General features: G+C 42.6%; 2 protein-coding genes across 6 annotated transcripts in view; both read right to left on the bottom strand.

The window, feature by feature from the left end:
• Positions 1-8,424, bottom strand: part of kcnh4b (potassium voltage-gated channel, subfamily H (eag-related), member 4b) — a 31,975-nt gene extending 23,551 nt beyond the window's left edge. For 2 of the 4 annotated variants that reach the window (XM_078788761.1, XM_078788762.1), the window contains exon 1: positions 4,509-5,897. Coding sequence is in view for 2 of the 4 variants with exons in the window: in XM_078788760.1 (XP_078644886.1) it covers positions 4,509-4,584 (76 nt within the window). In the remaining 2 variants the exon portion in view is untranslated. Of the gene's footprint in view, positions 1-4,508; positions 5,898-6,863; positions 6,901-7,247; positions 7,477-8,324 lie in introns of those variants that run through there. The other 2 variants (XM_078788760.1, XM_078788759.1) reach the window with 2 other exon arrangements.
• A 35-nt stretch (positions 8,425-8,459) lies between these two features.
• Positions 8,460-14,891, bottom strand: ghdc (GH3 domain containing). 2 transcript variants are annotated; one of them, XM_058061662.2, is made up of 11 exons: positions 14,363-14,891; positions 13,985-14,284; positions 12,894-13,090; positions 12,646-12,840; positions 12,467-12,586; positions 12,104-12,401; positions 11,854-12,043; positions 11,691-11,762; positions 10,253-10,386; positions 10,089-10,177; positions 8,460-8,909 (listed from the first exon to the last, which is right to left on the bottom strand). In XM_058061662.2, the coding sequence occupies exons 1-11, from the start codon at positions 14,508-14,510 to the stop codon at positions 8,688-8,690; spliced, it is 1,965 nt and encodes a 654-aa protein (XP_057917645.2). In that variant the 5' UTR covers positions 14,511-14,891; the 3' UTR covers positions 8,460-8,687. The 2 variants fall into 2 exon arrangements, with proteins under 2 accessions (XP_057917645.2, XP_057917646.2); XM_058061663.2 differs by lacking the exon at positions 14,363-14,891 and having other exon boundaries at positions 13,985-14,343.
• Between the last annotated feature and the right edge of the window lie 6 nt (positions 14,892-14,897).

The raw sequence follows: 14,897 nt of genomic DNA, 5'->3' as shown, positions 1-14,897 counted from the left end.
ATGTGAGTGTGAATGGTTGTTTGTCTATATGTGCCCTGTGATTGGCTGTACCCCGCCTCTTGCCTGAGGACAGCTGGGATAGGCTCCGGCATGCCCCCTAGTGAGGATAAGCGGTATAGAAAATGGATGGATGGATGGACTGTATAGGTCATACCGAAGTAGTTTTAAAAGACGCTTTTAAGTGAAAAATATAAATATAATCTGAATATATAATATAATAATAATATATAAATATGACATTTTCACAGCAGTTTTTGAAAAGATTATGTATTTTGTTGTTGTGTGGAAGTAAATTTTAAGCACCTCCTGCGGGTTAATGAAAGTATTATAGCCACATTTTAACACAGGAACAGATAAAATTCAATCTCCAGGATTTGTAATGGGAAAAATTCTGAATGTTTGGATGTTAAAATGAAATGCACCTAATGCAGACGCCAGATTAAAAACACACTTTCAAGGTATACTTTGCTGACAGTTGTGGTGTGTATATGTGTGTGTGTGTATGTGTGTGTGTTGCTCTCTGCTCTCTTTTTAAGTGAAAGGTGTTTGCTTGTGAGGAGGGTAGGGGGTATAAAGGGTCTTCTTATCTCTCCTTACAGCTGCCTCGTGGTTAGAACAGCACACTGCTGCTGTCACTGTGTTACAGTTACAAGTCTCACACACACACACACACACACACACACACACACACACACACACACACACAGAGAGAATGCAAGCATGAGTGACAGCACACAACCTGAGAGGTCGTGCGAGGCTGCGCTGTAACCTTTGACCTGGGTAACACAGCACTGCATCCCACTTTTAAAACGGACACAATTAGTGGATTCAATCAATAAGAGTGACAACGAACGCTAATTTAAGGTGACTATTATTATGATATTTTGACTATTTACTGTCAAGTACGCCTGTGTTGACATTTTGACTGTGTGGCTGCTTAAGTCAGCACTTTTACTTTTTTTTTTTTTTTTTGCTGATTTTGCGTCTTCTTTGGACTGGACTGACACCAACATTCTTCATATTTGGACTCTCTCTCCTCGAACAGATGCTCAATTAAACACCCAGCAAAATAATAATAATTATTATTCCAGTTATTCTGATAACCAGCTTTTGGTTTCATTATAGTTTTTAAAAAAAAGTCATCAGTTGTCAGTACACGCTGATATCCATCCATTTTCTATGCCGCTTATCCTCACTAGGGTCACACAGGTATGCTGGAACCCATCCCAGCTGTCTTCGGGCGAGAGGCTGGTGGCCAGCCAATCACAGGGCACATATAGACAAACAACCATTCACACTCACATTCATACCTATGGACGCCAGTTAAGCTAACATGCATGTTTTTGCAAACACAAAACCCAGGTCTTCCTGATCTCCAGACTGTGTCTCCAACGTGCTAATCACTTCTCCACCGTGCGGCCCCACTCTGTGTTTAAATGTAACGACCACTTGATATCGGGCATGAAGTCGGAAATTAATTAATTCATTCATTTTCTACCGCTTATCCTCACGAGGGTCGCGGGGGTGCTGGAGCCTATCCCAGCTGTCTTCGGGCAAGAGGCAGGGTACACCATGGAGTGGTGGCCAGCCAATCACAGGGCACATATAGACAAACAACCATTCACACTCACATTCATACCTATGGACAATTTGGAGTTAGCCAATTAACCTAGCATGTTTTTGGAATGTGGGAGGAAACCGGAGTACCCGGAGAACATGCAAACTTCACACAGAGATGACCGAGGGTGGAATTGAACTCAGGTCTCCTAGCTGTGAGGCCTGCACACTAACCACACGTGCAGCCCAAGTCAGAAATGAAAAATGCATCTAATGCAATTAGACAGTAAGAGAGAGTACTGTAGTTGTAGTACTACACTAACCAGGGATACTTAAACGCTGCAACGTGATCCGATGCAACAACTCTCTCATGAATTCAACCTTTAAAGCAACAAAAACAAGCAATTTGTCACATGTCTCCTAAAGTATTTCCCTGCCAGTCAACGTGATGTCAGACATTAACAGTCAAGCATCTGTGTGCTCATTGAGATGACAGAGGCGACAGAGAAAAGTCCAAACATGACAGGCCAACACACACACACACACACACACACACACACACAGAGTCCCAGAGGCCTGTGCCTACAACGAGCCACAAGCTCCCCCGAGGTGGCAGCAGCTACAAAACAAGAGCCTGATTTGAAGCTCATCTGTGTGAATATTAGTATTTTTTTTATTCGGTTTTGCCGCATCCAAACGGCATCAGTGCTTTTGCCAAACGAGTGAAATGCTGCACTTGAGGTCGAGGAGATAATAAGCACAACTCTGTGTAAAAGCAAACATAACCCCTAATTTTTTTTTTTTTTTTAAAAAAGGTATAACCTTGAAAGCAACTTACAAATGACCCTTATACAGCACACATGTTCAGATCTCCTGTAAATGCAAATATCTACTGAATTATGCAACGAGTACTTTCTGGTGTCATATGTGACAAAGCTTTCAGCCAGTAGTGTTGTATTATTTCACAGTTTTTATTAAATACACAAAATAACAAATGATATTCATCATTTTTGAACCTTAAAAAACACCAGAGTACTGAAAATAAGTATTCAATTATTTTGTAAAGAGGTAGTATTTACTAGTTCGACTAGTTGACAAGTTCGATTCCCCACTCGGGCATCTCTGAGTTTGCATGTTCTCCCCGTGCATGCGTGGGTTTTCTCCGGGTACTCCGGTTTCCTCCCACATTCCAAAAACATGCTAGGTTAATTGGCGACTCCAAATTGTCCATAGGTATGAATGTGAGTGTGAATGGTTGTTTGCCTATATGTGCCCTGTGATTGGCTGGCCACCAGTCCAGGGTGTACCCCGCCTCTCGCCTGAAGACAGCTGGGGTAGGCTCCAGCACCCCTGCGACACTCGTGAAAATGAATGAATGAATGAATAAATAAAAATGGCTGCTGGAATGTAAATACATATACTGCATATATAGCTACAGTACTACAGTAAGAGTATTGTGTCACATCAACCAGACAATACACTACCAATGTATGATGCAGAATATTAACCAACTACTATGCGATGTCAAAAGACTCAGTAAGTGGTATGAATGTGAGTGTGAATGGTTGTTTGTCTATATGTGCCCTGTGATTGGCTGGCCACCAGTCCAGGGTGTACCCCGCCTCTCGCCTGAAGACAGCTGGGATAGACTCCAGCATAACCGCGACCCTCGTGTGATTAAGCGGTGTAGAAAACAGATGAATGGAGTTAATAAGTTTTGCCGACCTCGATATATATTTCCATATAAATTGAATATTTCCACCCGCCTCCCATTCACTCATTGGTTCCAGCACCGTTGTTCCATAGGACAACAGCATGAACAGAGTGAGACCTGTTGAGTGTAGCTTTGTGAGGAGCAATGCAAGGTGAGGTAGTTTATAATTATAATATATTATCATATATTTTTCATTGCATATTTCACGGACAGTGCGGGAGAGGGAATTGCCGACTACGGGAAAACCGCTTTGGGAATTATGATTAGTTATTAAGAGAAATTCCCAAGGGAAATCAAAAGAGGATACAGAAATTACTTGAGAATTCATGACGACTTGCTCTAAAAAGTGGTGCAAAAGTTAACCCATAAGTTATGCATGACACAAATTTTGATAATTTCAACATGTACATATACTGTACTTCATACTTGAATACTACTACAGGGACCAAATACATGCAGTTGTAAACTAGGCTTAAGTGTACCCTTTAAAATCCAGAATTTTTAGGATTTGTCTCAATTTTTTTTTTTAAAAAAAGGGGACCTTTCAGGCACTGCGGGATCTCAATCCATTCAAGCAAAGCTTTTCTTGGTGCTCCCAACTCCTTTGACATCATTAACCATGTCCTCTCATGTAATTCTAAGCTTGTTATTCAACTTCCTCACAATTATCCTGACACTATCAGGTGACATTTTGCAAGATCTCTTCCTCATAAAGCTTCTTGCTGATGGTCTTTGAGTTTATTCCAGTCTTGCGCACGTCTACGGTCTTGACTATGAGGTCTTTTGACGGATGTTTGATCTTGCTAGCGGTGGTGGAGAGGTTTGAATGGCAGTGATCGGTGTTTGTTATCCACGAGGACTACTTTGTGTGCTTTTTGGACGCATAAGTGGCAATAGTCGGGGATGGAAGGGGGGGGTTGAACTTGCAAAATCAGCAGGGGATGTATTAACATTATTATTAATTATGATTATATATATATATATATATATATATATATATATATATATATATATATAGTCATTTGATGGAGTCTAAATGGTTGCATTGACATTGTACATAAAATAGTAATAGTAAGTAGTCTTCTCATTTAGTTGAGAAGCCCTGTTCTGTAGGAAATGTGTACTTTCCCTCAGGAACCAGGACCAGGAACCTCAAATGTACAGGTACAATTTTAAGCTAGACTACTGGTGGCCGAAAACTTTTGCACAGTATCATATTTTGAAAATTTGTACTTACGGGTGCCATCAAAGCGAGTGGCGATGTTGTCCAGGAAGGTGTTCTGAGGGGCCAGGAGCCCCTTCATCACCGGCATCTTCACCCTGCTTCGGAAACGGGGAGGTCACATCGTTCCACAGGCGCAGCAGCAGTGTCAGCGCGGGTGGTGATCCACTACCGGAACGCACATTTATACGAAGAAAGTCATTTTAAAAGCAGTTTGCTCCATAAGTCATGATGAGTCAAATGTGACATCCAAACATGTTTTCCTTAGCAAGTTGCGCTCAAGTCCATGACAGACGCATCCAACCCCAGCTTCCTGGCAGCCACCTCTCTCAACTGCATCCTGCTCGCATCCACTCCTGCGAGGCATCAGCCAATCACATGCTTGCATCCTCTGAAAGAAAGAAAGAAAGAGAGAGAGGGAGGGAGCGAGGGGTGGAGGATGGAGGCTGCAGCTGACACTGGAAGCCACTATCAGCACATGGCTTTTGTGTGCACGTCTGCAAAGCAACAAGAGATGGATGAGCCGCGTGCGGGTCGATGCTCTCTATTGTGTTCACCTGCTCTTTTCCTCACGGGAGTTGCATTCAAAAAAAGCAAACATTCCCTTTTTTTTTTTTTTTTTTTTGCAGTCGCCGTGCCGCTCCACTTTCACTTTACACTGATTCCACACTGTGTGGAGGCTTTCCTAGACTATAAGTTACAAATGGGTCTCAGTCCAGCTCAGTCCCCCCTCCCGTCCCCCTCCATCCTCTTCTTCCAGCATCCTCGTGAGAGAATTAAGGCTCCGCGCTGAAAGCCGCTAAGAGCGGATTACACGGATAAGCCAGGAGATGTTTTTCATGAGGACTTGATGCTTAACACACCCAAGTAATAGGTTGAAAGTCAAACAGACACTGCAGCTGGCACAGCACAGGAAGGGATGCCTACAGGTAGTTCCTAAAAAAACCCCACCATACTAATGATGTAAATACACACTATTAAAATACAGTATATACTCCATATTATATATTTGTACACATATGCAGTGTTTGCTCTCGTCCTGATTTTTTGTTTCAGATCATCAGAGCCATTATCCACACATGGCAAAAACACGGCACGCTGGTGAACCTTCCCCAGGAGTAGGGCCGGCCAACCAAAAAGTAAAAGTAACACCGCTACGTGTTAGTACGATAACATTAGCATAGTAGCATTTTTATCTTAGACACTTATATAAATATTTTTCACTATAATGGTGTTAGTATGCTAACGTTGGCATTGCTACCATGTTAACATTAACATTTTTAGCCATTTTCATCGGTAGAAACACATATAAACACTTAGCACTATATGCTACGTGTTAGCACGATAACTAGCATAATAACACTTTTAGCTTAGACACTTATATAAATACTTTTCACTATATTGGTAGGTGTTAGCATTTCTAGTATGTTAACATTAACATAGTAGCCTTTTTAGCCATTTTCATCTGTAGAAACACACATAAACACTTACCGCTATATACTAAGTGTTAACACGATAACATTTACATAGCATTTTTAGCCATTCTCATCAGTAGAAACATATATAAACACTTAGCACTATATGCCACGTGTTAGCACAATAACATTAGAATGGTAGCATTTTTAGCTTAGACACTTGTCAATACTTTTCACAATAATGTTAGGTGGCAGCATGCTAACGTTAGCTTTGCTAGCATGTTAGCATTAACATACTAGCATTTTTAGCCATCTTTATCTGTAGAAACACACGTAAACACTTACCACTATATGCTAAGTGTTAACACGATAACATTAACATCGCATTTTTAGCCATTTTCATCAGTAGAAACATATATAAACACTTAGCACTATATGCTACGTGTTAGCACGATAACTAGCATAGTAGCACTTTTAGCTTAGACACATACTTTTCACTATAATGGTAGGTGTCAGCAAGCTAACGTTAGCCTTGCTAGCGCTCTTTGAGTGCTTTTGTAGTTACTGTATTTTATTGAAAGAAAGATATGACGTTTATTTGTAAGTATGAAGAGAGCCAAATGAAATGAAAATTTAATTCAAGTTAAGAGATGGCACACATCTTGTCTTCCTATGTTTCTTTATCTAATCTCCTTAAAAGTGCAGGTATACAAGTGAGCTCGCTATAACATGAATAATGAAGTATTAATGCGGTAATTAATTAGTGGATACGGCTCATGAGAGGAGATGACTTGGCTGCCAGTGAAAATACTTCATAAGAGAACTGGCCAGGAGGTGAAAAGGTTGGAAAAAGAACCCCAGCGAAAGTCCAAGAAGATCTGCTCTCGGATTGCATTCAAACGCCGGCCAGCCGTTCTACTCGGTTTTTTTTTTTGTTTTTTTTTAAATGTCCTACCTTTTGTACATCCGCCATCTCTGCTTGTTGTTGATCCAGAAGTGTGATCCGGAAGTGAAGCAGACATTTTGTTGGGTCCACCTAGCTAAAACCTGCTTTGCTAACTTCAGTTAGCTTCAGTTATTTGATTAAAAGTTCGAACTCTGAGACAGAAAACATGAAGTACATAGCGTATGAATATTACATGCAGAAGATTGATCCAAACCGGAAGTAAAAGCAGACATTTTGTTGGGTCCACCTAGCTAAAACCTGCTTTGCTAACTTCGGTTAGCTTCAGTTATTTGATTTGAAATTCGAACTCAGACAGAAAACATGAAGTACATAGCCGTATGAATATATTTGTCTCATGTTTGAGTATGTATTTATGATTGGAAAAGCACATACTTGATACTATGAAGTCGTCGTCATTCACTCCGATATGCTCGTCTTCTCAATTAAACACGTGACCATTTCCCTCTCTGGGCCGCCATTGACAAATCAGAGCCTGTCATTCTTAAATCTAGGCCCTCTGTTGCAGCGGCAGATGTGCACACAAGCTGGGAGTGTTTATCCTTCAAGCACGGGGGGGACACGACACACGCCTCCAACTCATCTTAAATCCAGAGGAAGAAATCTGTGAAAGAAAAAAAAATTGCATTGATTAAGAAAAAAGAAACGACAAATGTTGGCCTCTCTCTCTCTCTCTCTCTCTCTTTCTCTCTCTCTGCAAAATACAGTACAAGCAAGTATGCGCGCCAATGTCAAATCTCTGCAGAAATAGGGCATGACTGCTAAAAATAATAGCCCACTTGCAAACAGGGAGACCCGCAAGAGAGAAGCAAACTGTGCAAACACCATACACTTGACTTATGCAATAATCAAAAAGTGCAACAGCAGCTAATACTAACTTTTATACTTTTATTTAAGCATTGATCTCCCCTTGTTGTAGTACACCATAATATACTATAATACAGTCTATGGATATCAATGATAGCTGCTAAAAGCATACATGAAAAGTAAATCCACTGTTTGCCCAAAGTAATGACACAAAGAAAGGATCATTGTGCAATTGCGCCCTCTAGCGGTTAAAGTTGTCCTTGCACTAACACTTAAATCCTGTACTTTCATTTCATTCATACAAATTTATGTCAGGATATTAAAATTGCAACGTAAAGAATTTAAAAAAACACAATAAGTCACAGCCATGACAAAAAACAATTTTTTTACATATTTTTATTTGTAAATAATTAATTTTCTTTTTTTGGGTGACGTTTGAGTCCAACTAACATTATCAATTGCAAAAATAAAATAAAATAAAATAGATTTTAGGTATTTTCTGCAATAAACAAATTCATGAATTTACAAATTCAAAAAAATATTGATAATTAACTGAAAGAATGCAAGGGGCATTATTCATACTATTGAACATGATAAAAATGTAGATTAAAAAAAATTCAGTTATAAGTGTGAAATAATACTTACCAGTATTAGTTGAATATCTTCTGAATATTTGAGTTTGTTGTTGCCGTCACAGACCGATTAAAAAAAAAAAAATGGCTTCCAAGGGCGGACTTGGTGAAACCTGAAAGTCAAATAATGTACTGACACACTTAATAATAAAAGTTAATATCATTCAATTTAATGCAAACTAATGAATGGTACAGAATAAATATTTAATGTTTGCAGACCACTACTACGTATCCCACCCGGGATCAGTTGTTCCACCCATCATAGTACACTATGCTGTACTAGTCTGTGTTACATTGAAGGCACCAGCAGTGAAATTCCCTTTTACCACCGTGCATGACGTGATTTTTCCCACAATGCACTTACGCCCGCAAGTGTTCAGGAAACTGTTTTCCCCAAGAGAAAGTCGGCGTATTCTTTCCGCCGTAACACTCGTTGCATTTTGAAGGTGTTGGCCGAGGTGTTGGAAAAGCTCATCATCTGCTTACGGAGTTCCTTGAACGCACCGTGGGCCACCAGCTGCACTCTCATTGGTCCGATGCTGCCTTTGATGCGGTAGGACCTGTACACTGCCGAGTCCTGCTGGAGGCACAGGTCCAACTACACGGAAGGAATAACATCAGAAAAAGCAAAGGGGGGGGGGGCTATTTTGAGGAAGCTAATACATTCATTTTCTACCGCTTATCCTCACGAGGGGTGCTGGAGCCTATCACAGTTGTCTTTGGGCGAGCCAGCCAATCAGAGGGCACATATAGACAAACAACCATTCACACTCACATTCATACCTATGGACAATTTGGAGTCGCTAATTAACCTAGCATGTTTTTGGAATGTGGGAGGAAACCTGTAGAAACCCCACACACACACCCGGGGAATCAAACCCGGGTCTCTGAGCTGTGTAGCCACTGCATTAACCACTGCTCCACCGTATTGGACGTCAACAATTGGACAATTTGGAATGTTTTTGGAATGTGGGAGGAAACCGGAGTACCCGGAGAAAACCCACGCATGCACGGGGAGAACATGCAAACTCCACACAGAGATGACCGAGGGTGGAATCGAACCCGGGTCTCCAAGCTGTGTAGCCACCACATCAACCACTGCTACACCGTGCAGCCAATATTTGTTATCTTTATACAGCCAGCCAGGTTGCTTACCCGTACTGAAACTCAACAATGGGACATCAAACCCGGGTCACCTGGCTGTGAAGCCGACGTGTTAACCACTTAACCACCACGCAGCCAATATTTGTTATCTTCATCCAGCCAGCTCCCGTATTGGATGTCAACAATTGGACAATTTGGAATGTTTTTGGAATGTGGGAGGAAACCGGAGTACCCGGAGAAAACCCACGCATGCACGGGGAGAACATGCAAACTCCACACAGAGATGACCGAGGGTGGAATCGAACCCGGGTCTCCGAGCTGTGTAGCCACCGTGTTAACCACTGGTTCACCGTGCAACCAATTTGTTATATTTATCCAGTCAGCTCCCGTATTGGATGTCAACAATTGGACAATTTGGAATGTTTTTGGAATGTGGGAGGAAACCGGAGTACCCGGAGAAAACCCACGCATGCACGGGGAGAACATGCAAACTCCACACAGAGATGAGCGAGGGTGGAATCGAACCCGGGTCTCCGAGCTGTGTAGCCACCATGTTAACCACTGGTCCACCGTTTGTTATATTTATCCAGTCAGCTCCCGTATTGGATGTCAACAATTGGACAATATGGAATGTTTTTGGAATGTGGGAGGAAACCGGAGTACCCGTTCTCACCTTGTCGCGCTGCACCTCTGTGAGGTTCCTCACGCCTTTCAGCTCAATGAAGACCTGGTAGTGAGGATCACAACCACCCATGGAATCTCCTGGAAAATGGGAAATTCATTTGAGCACAACAGGAAACACATTAGAGTACTAATACAGTATGGCTTTTTATTTACCCAGAATGCCGCTCTCTGCACAGCAGTAGTCCACCAGCTGAGCACCAGGCCACTGAGCAACAGCTTTCTTCAAAGCGTCCAGGAACATCATCTCAGAGACCTTCTCCCCTCGGACGCTCAACATTTGACCACGCCTAGCAGGACACTCATTTTTGTTACGGTCATTGAACACAACAGTAGGTACAACTGTACATTCATTCATTTTCTACTGCTTATCCTCACAAGGGTCAAAACAACCCCACACACCTGGGGAATTGAACTCTGGTCTCCAAAATACACAGCGCAGCTAATATTTGTTATCTTTATCCAGCCAGCCAGGTTGCTTACCTGTACTGAAACTCAACAATGGGACATCGAACCCGGGTCTCCTGGCAGTGAAGCCGACACATTAACCACTGTACCACCGCGCAGCCAATATTTGTTATCTTTATCCAGCCAGCTCCTGTATTGGATGTCATCATTTACCATGAGGTTGCTTACCTGTACTGAAACTCAACAATGGGACATCGAACCCGGGTTTCCTAGCTGTGTAGCATGTACATTAACCACTAAACCACCGCGCAGCCAATATATCAACATGTTTGTTATCTTTATCCAGCCAGCTTACCTGTACTGAAACTCCACAATGGGAAATCAAACCCGGGTATCCTAGCTGTGTGGCCTGCATGTTAACCACTCAATCACCGCGCAGCCAATATATCAACATCTTTGTTATCTTTATCCAGCCAGCTCCTGTATTGGATGTCATCATTTACCATGAGGTTGCTTACCTGTACTGAAACTCAACAATGGGACATCGAACCCGGGTTTCCTAGCTGTGTAGCATGTACATTAACCACTAAAGCACCGCGCAGCCAATATATCAACATGTTTGTTATCTTTATCCAGCCAGCTTACCTGTACTGAAACTCAACAATGGGACATCGAACCCGGGTATCCTAGCTGTGTGGCCTGCGTGTTAACCACTCATCCACCGTGCAGCCAATATATCAACATGTTTATCTTTATCCAGCCAGCTTACCTGTACTGAAACTCAACAATGGGAAATCAAACCCGGGTATCGTAGCTGTGTGGCCTGAGTGTTAACCACTCATCCACCGCGCAGCCAATATATCAACATCTTTGTTATCTTTATCCAGCCAGCTCCTGTATTGGATGTCATCATTTACCATGAGGTTGCTTACCTGTACTGAAACTCAACAATGGGACATCGAACCCGGGTTTCCTAGCTGTGTAGCATGTACATTAACCACTAAAGCACCGCACAGCCAATATATCAACATGTTTGTTATCTTTATCCAGCCAGCTTACTTGTACTGAAACTCAACAATGGGAAATCGAACCCGGGTATCCTAGCTGTGTGGCCTGAGTGTTAACCACTCACCCACCGCGCAGCCAATATATCAACATGTTTGTTATCTTTATCCAGCCAGCTTACCTGTACTGAAACTCCACAATGGGACATCTGTTATGGAATCCAACCACTTTCACAACATCTCCGAGGCGATACCTGCAAACAAATATCCTTCATGACTGATTGAATGTTCCTAAAGGAAGCCAAGGGTCAAGGGTCAAGGGCCAAGGGTCCCGAGTGAGCCCACCTGAAGAGACCTGCAGCGTTGGTGATGACCAGCTCGTAGTTTTGCCCATCCTTCACCTCCTCCATCAACAGCGTGGACGGCATCTCCTCCTCCATGCTGTTCTCTGGCAGGAACTCACAGAACATCGAGCGAGGGCACAACAGGTAGCGCCGCTTCGGGTCCTCGGGCCACAGGTTGACCCCGATTAAACCTGCAAGTCACCAAAGCTTCAGCTTCGAATTTCCACAATGCGATCATAAATCACGTTTACCTTCAGTAGCAGCGTAGAACGGTGAATAGAAGGGGATTCCTTGGCAGAAACCGGCCCTCAACATCTCCCCGTAGATCTCATTGGAGCCGGAATCCACCGCCAGAACAAGATGGAGTTCAGGCCAAAGGCGCTTAGCGATTCCCCGGAAGCCTGCCTGGAATTTCGCTCTCAGCTGAGCGGCTCTTTTCGGATCCGGCTTCATGAGAGCTTCAAGTTTGACTCGAACATCAGGTTCCAAATTCAAAGCCGTGCTCACTTTCCCTAGCTCAATGTCCTCCAGAAGCTCCTGCCAACGTTCCTGAGAAGATACGTGTTTGATGTTTAGGCTGCTTTATAACGAGATTCGAATCATGGGCGATTTACCTGCAAGGCGCTGAAGGCGTAAAAGACAGTGGAGGCAAAGTTGGACTCCAGTATTCCCACACTTGGATCTTTGAGGGAAAAGAGGAGATGGAGATAGAGCGCGTCCTTCTCGTTGTGAACCTGGAGCGACAGTTTGCGTCACAATGAAGAGAAGAGTTTTCGAAATATGGATGTGGTACCTGGAACGCCGGTGAAGGCGTGGTGTAGAGGTTCAGCATGTGGCGAGAAGAAGCCGGTGTTGAGGAATTAGGTCCGATGGGAATGCCGGCTGTGGACTGGCGGAAAGTTGGTGTGTAGAAGAACTTTGTGGTGCGTTGAAGGTTGTCTGTGGCTGGGAACGTTTGTCGCATGGCGTCGAGACACACAGCCACGCCCTATTAAAAAAATATTTATTTTATTATTATTTATTTTATTATTATTTCCATACCTGCAGGAAGAACTCGGCGTTGGTGTCCTTGGTGCTGAGCAACATGGCGCTGGGACCAGATGTCCCGGAAGTCATAGCCAAGATGGAGGTCTTCTCGGCAGTTAGCACTTTCTCCTCCCCGGCGGCCACTCGGCTTATGAGGTCACGGTAATGCTCGTATGTGGTGATGGGATGGCGTTCCCGGAACGTTGCACTGTCTGAAAAATAATGTGTAGAAATATGTGTGTCTAGTGTACAAAAAGCATGTCTCTCTAATGTTTGCAACCACCTTTTTTAGTCTTTAAAGCAAAAATTTATTAAAAACAGAAAAATATACAAACTTTTTCAGTGCTTTGGTTCTGTTTTTCTACAATAAAAGCTCTGATAAAACATTCCACTGTTCTCAAATATCTTAATTTTTATTTTTCTGCACAAAATAAGATGAAAAATAGATAAACAAATCAAGAATAAAGAAAATCAATCAGTAATAAATAAATATAATAATAATGAAACAGCAAATAATAAAAACTTAAGAAACCACATATAGTTGGTGGGTAGACAAATTATTTTTTTTTCAGATTAAAATGAACAAAGCATTATTAGAGCCCTGTAGACATGACAAAACACGACTATAATCACATTTATACTATATTTTTATTTACAACATATTGCGCAACTGCAGGGTCTTGAGACACATGCTAACTCGCAAACTAGAGAGCTAGCGACCTAAATGGTAGCCTTCAAGTTATTTCCTTTCAACTTAAATAGCCAAAAACTTACCACTTCCACACGGATAGGGAGGATAACTATTAACAGTTATTTAACCTTTAACATGAACATTAATCAAATGTAATAATTATTTCCGGGTACATGATACCATACAGCATCCATATCAAACTTGCGTGGGCCGCACTAACATTAAATTTTCTTATCAAGGCGGGGGCCTCAAACTAGTGTCCTGTGGGCCACATTTGGCCCGCGGGTCGCGTGTTTGAGACCACTGATTTACTGTGTTCTGGGCTCATACAAGATATAAATACAGTGTTTTTGATTGTACAGGTGTACCTAATGAAATGACAGAGGTAAAAAAAATAAGTTGTATTTCCGCTCACCTTTTATTGAACTGAAGTCAAACAGTCTGCCGTAAATGGTCTGCTCGTTTTTCCTAAGTCGTCCCATGAGCGTGTCCTCCTGGACTCTCCCCACGTCCACGGTGTCGACCTCCAGCTTGGCTCGCTGCCGCCTGCCCAGCCAACCCACCGCCTTCACGGCCACGTACTGGCCGAGCAGGCTGCTTAACGTCCGGCCTTGTCCCCTCACTTTGGAGCGGATGTCCTTCCAGACCAGCGCCATACCCACCATAGAGGAAACACCCACGGCGGAGACGGCCACGACCAGGCGAGGCGGCATGGCTGTGGAGGGGTTACACAAGCCGGGTAATTGTGACAATAGAAGAGGAAGTGGCCAGGCGATGGCGCTGTTGTACTTACCCGGGGTTTGTATCAGTACAGCTACGAGAACTGATAAAGCCACCAGAAAGAGTGGCACAACAACTCGAAAAGACGACACATTCATAGTGAATGTGAGGAAACACTTTACGGTAAAGTTTATTATAGTTTTTAAGACGAATGGTGACATTTAAAATAAACTAAAATGCGACGAAGACGCTACAAGACTTACACCTTCATTGCAGCTACCGTGTCACGTCCGTGTTTGGGTCACGTGATTCAAGTTTGTCACTCAATACAAACGTCCTGTTAGCATCACGTGACCCAACACGTGGTGTATGACTCCTATGCTTGCTTATTGAGCTATCTAAAACAATTGTGCTTGGCTTTGAGAAAGCAAAAAACAAAACAAAACAACAGATATAGCCACCAGAAAGAGTGGCACAGCTACTCGAAAAGACGACACATTCATAGTGAATGTACGGAAACACTTAAGACGAATAGTGACATTTAAAATAAACTAAAATGCGACGAAGACGCTACAAGACTTACACCTTCATTGCAGCTACCATGTCAC

The sequence above is a fragment of the Doryrhamphus excisus genome, unplaced genomic scaffold (genome assembly GCF_037039965.1).
Source record: "Doryrhamphus excisus strain RoL-2023G ecotype Guam unplaced genomic scaffold, RoL_Dexc_Guam_v1.1 HiC_scaffold_24, whole genome shotgun sequence".
NCBI lineage: Eukaryota > Metazoa > Chordata > Actinopteri > Syngnathiformes > Syngnathidae > Doryrhamphus > Doryrhamphus excisus.
Note: the sequence above shows the minus strand (reverse complement) of the source record. Positions and strands in the feature narration are given on the sequence as shown.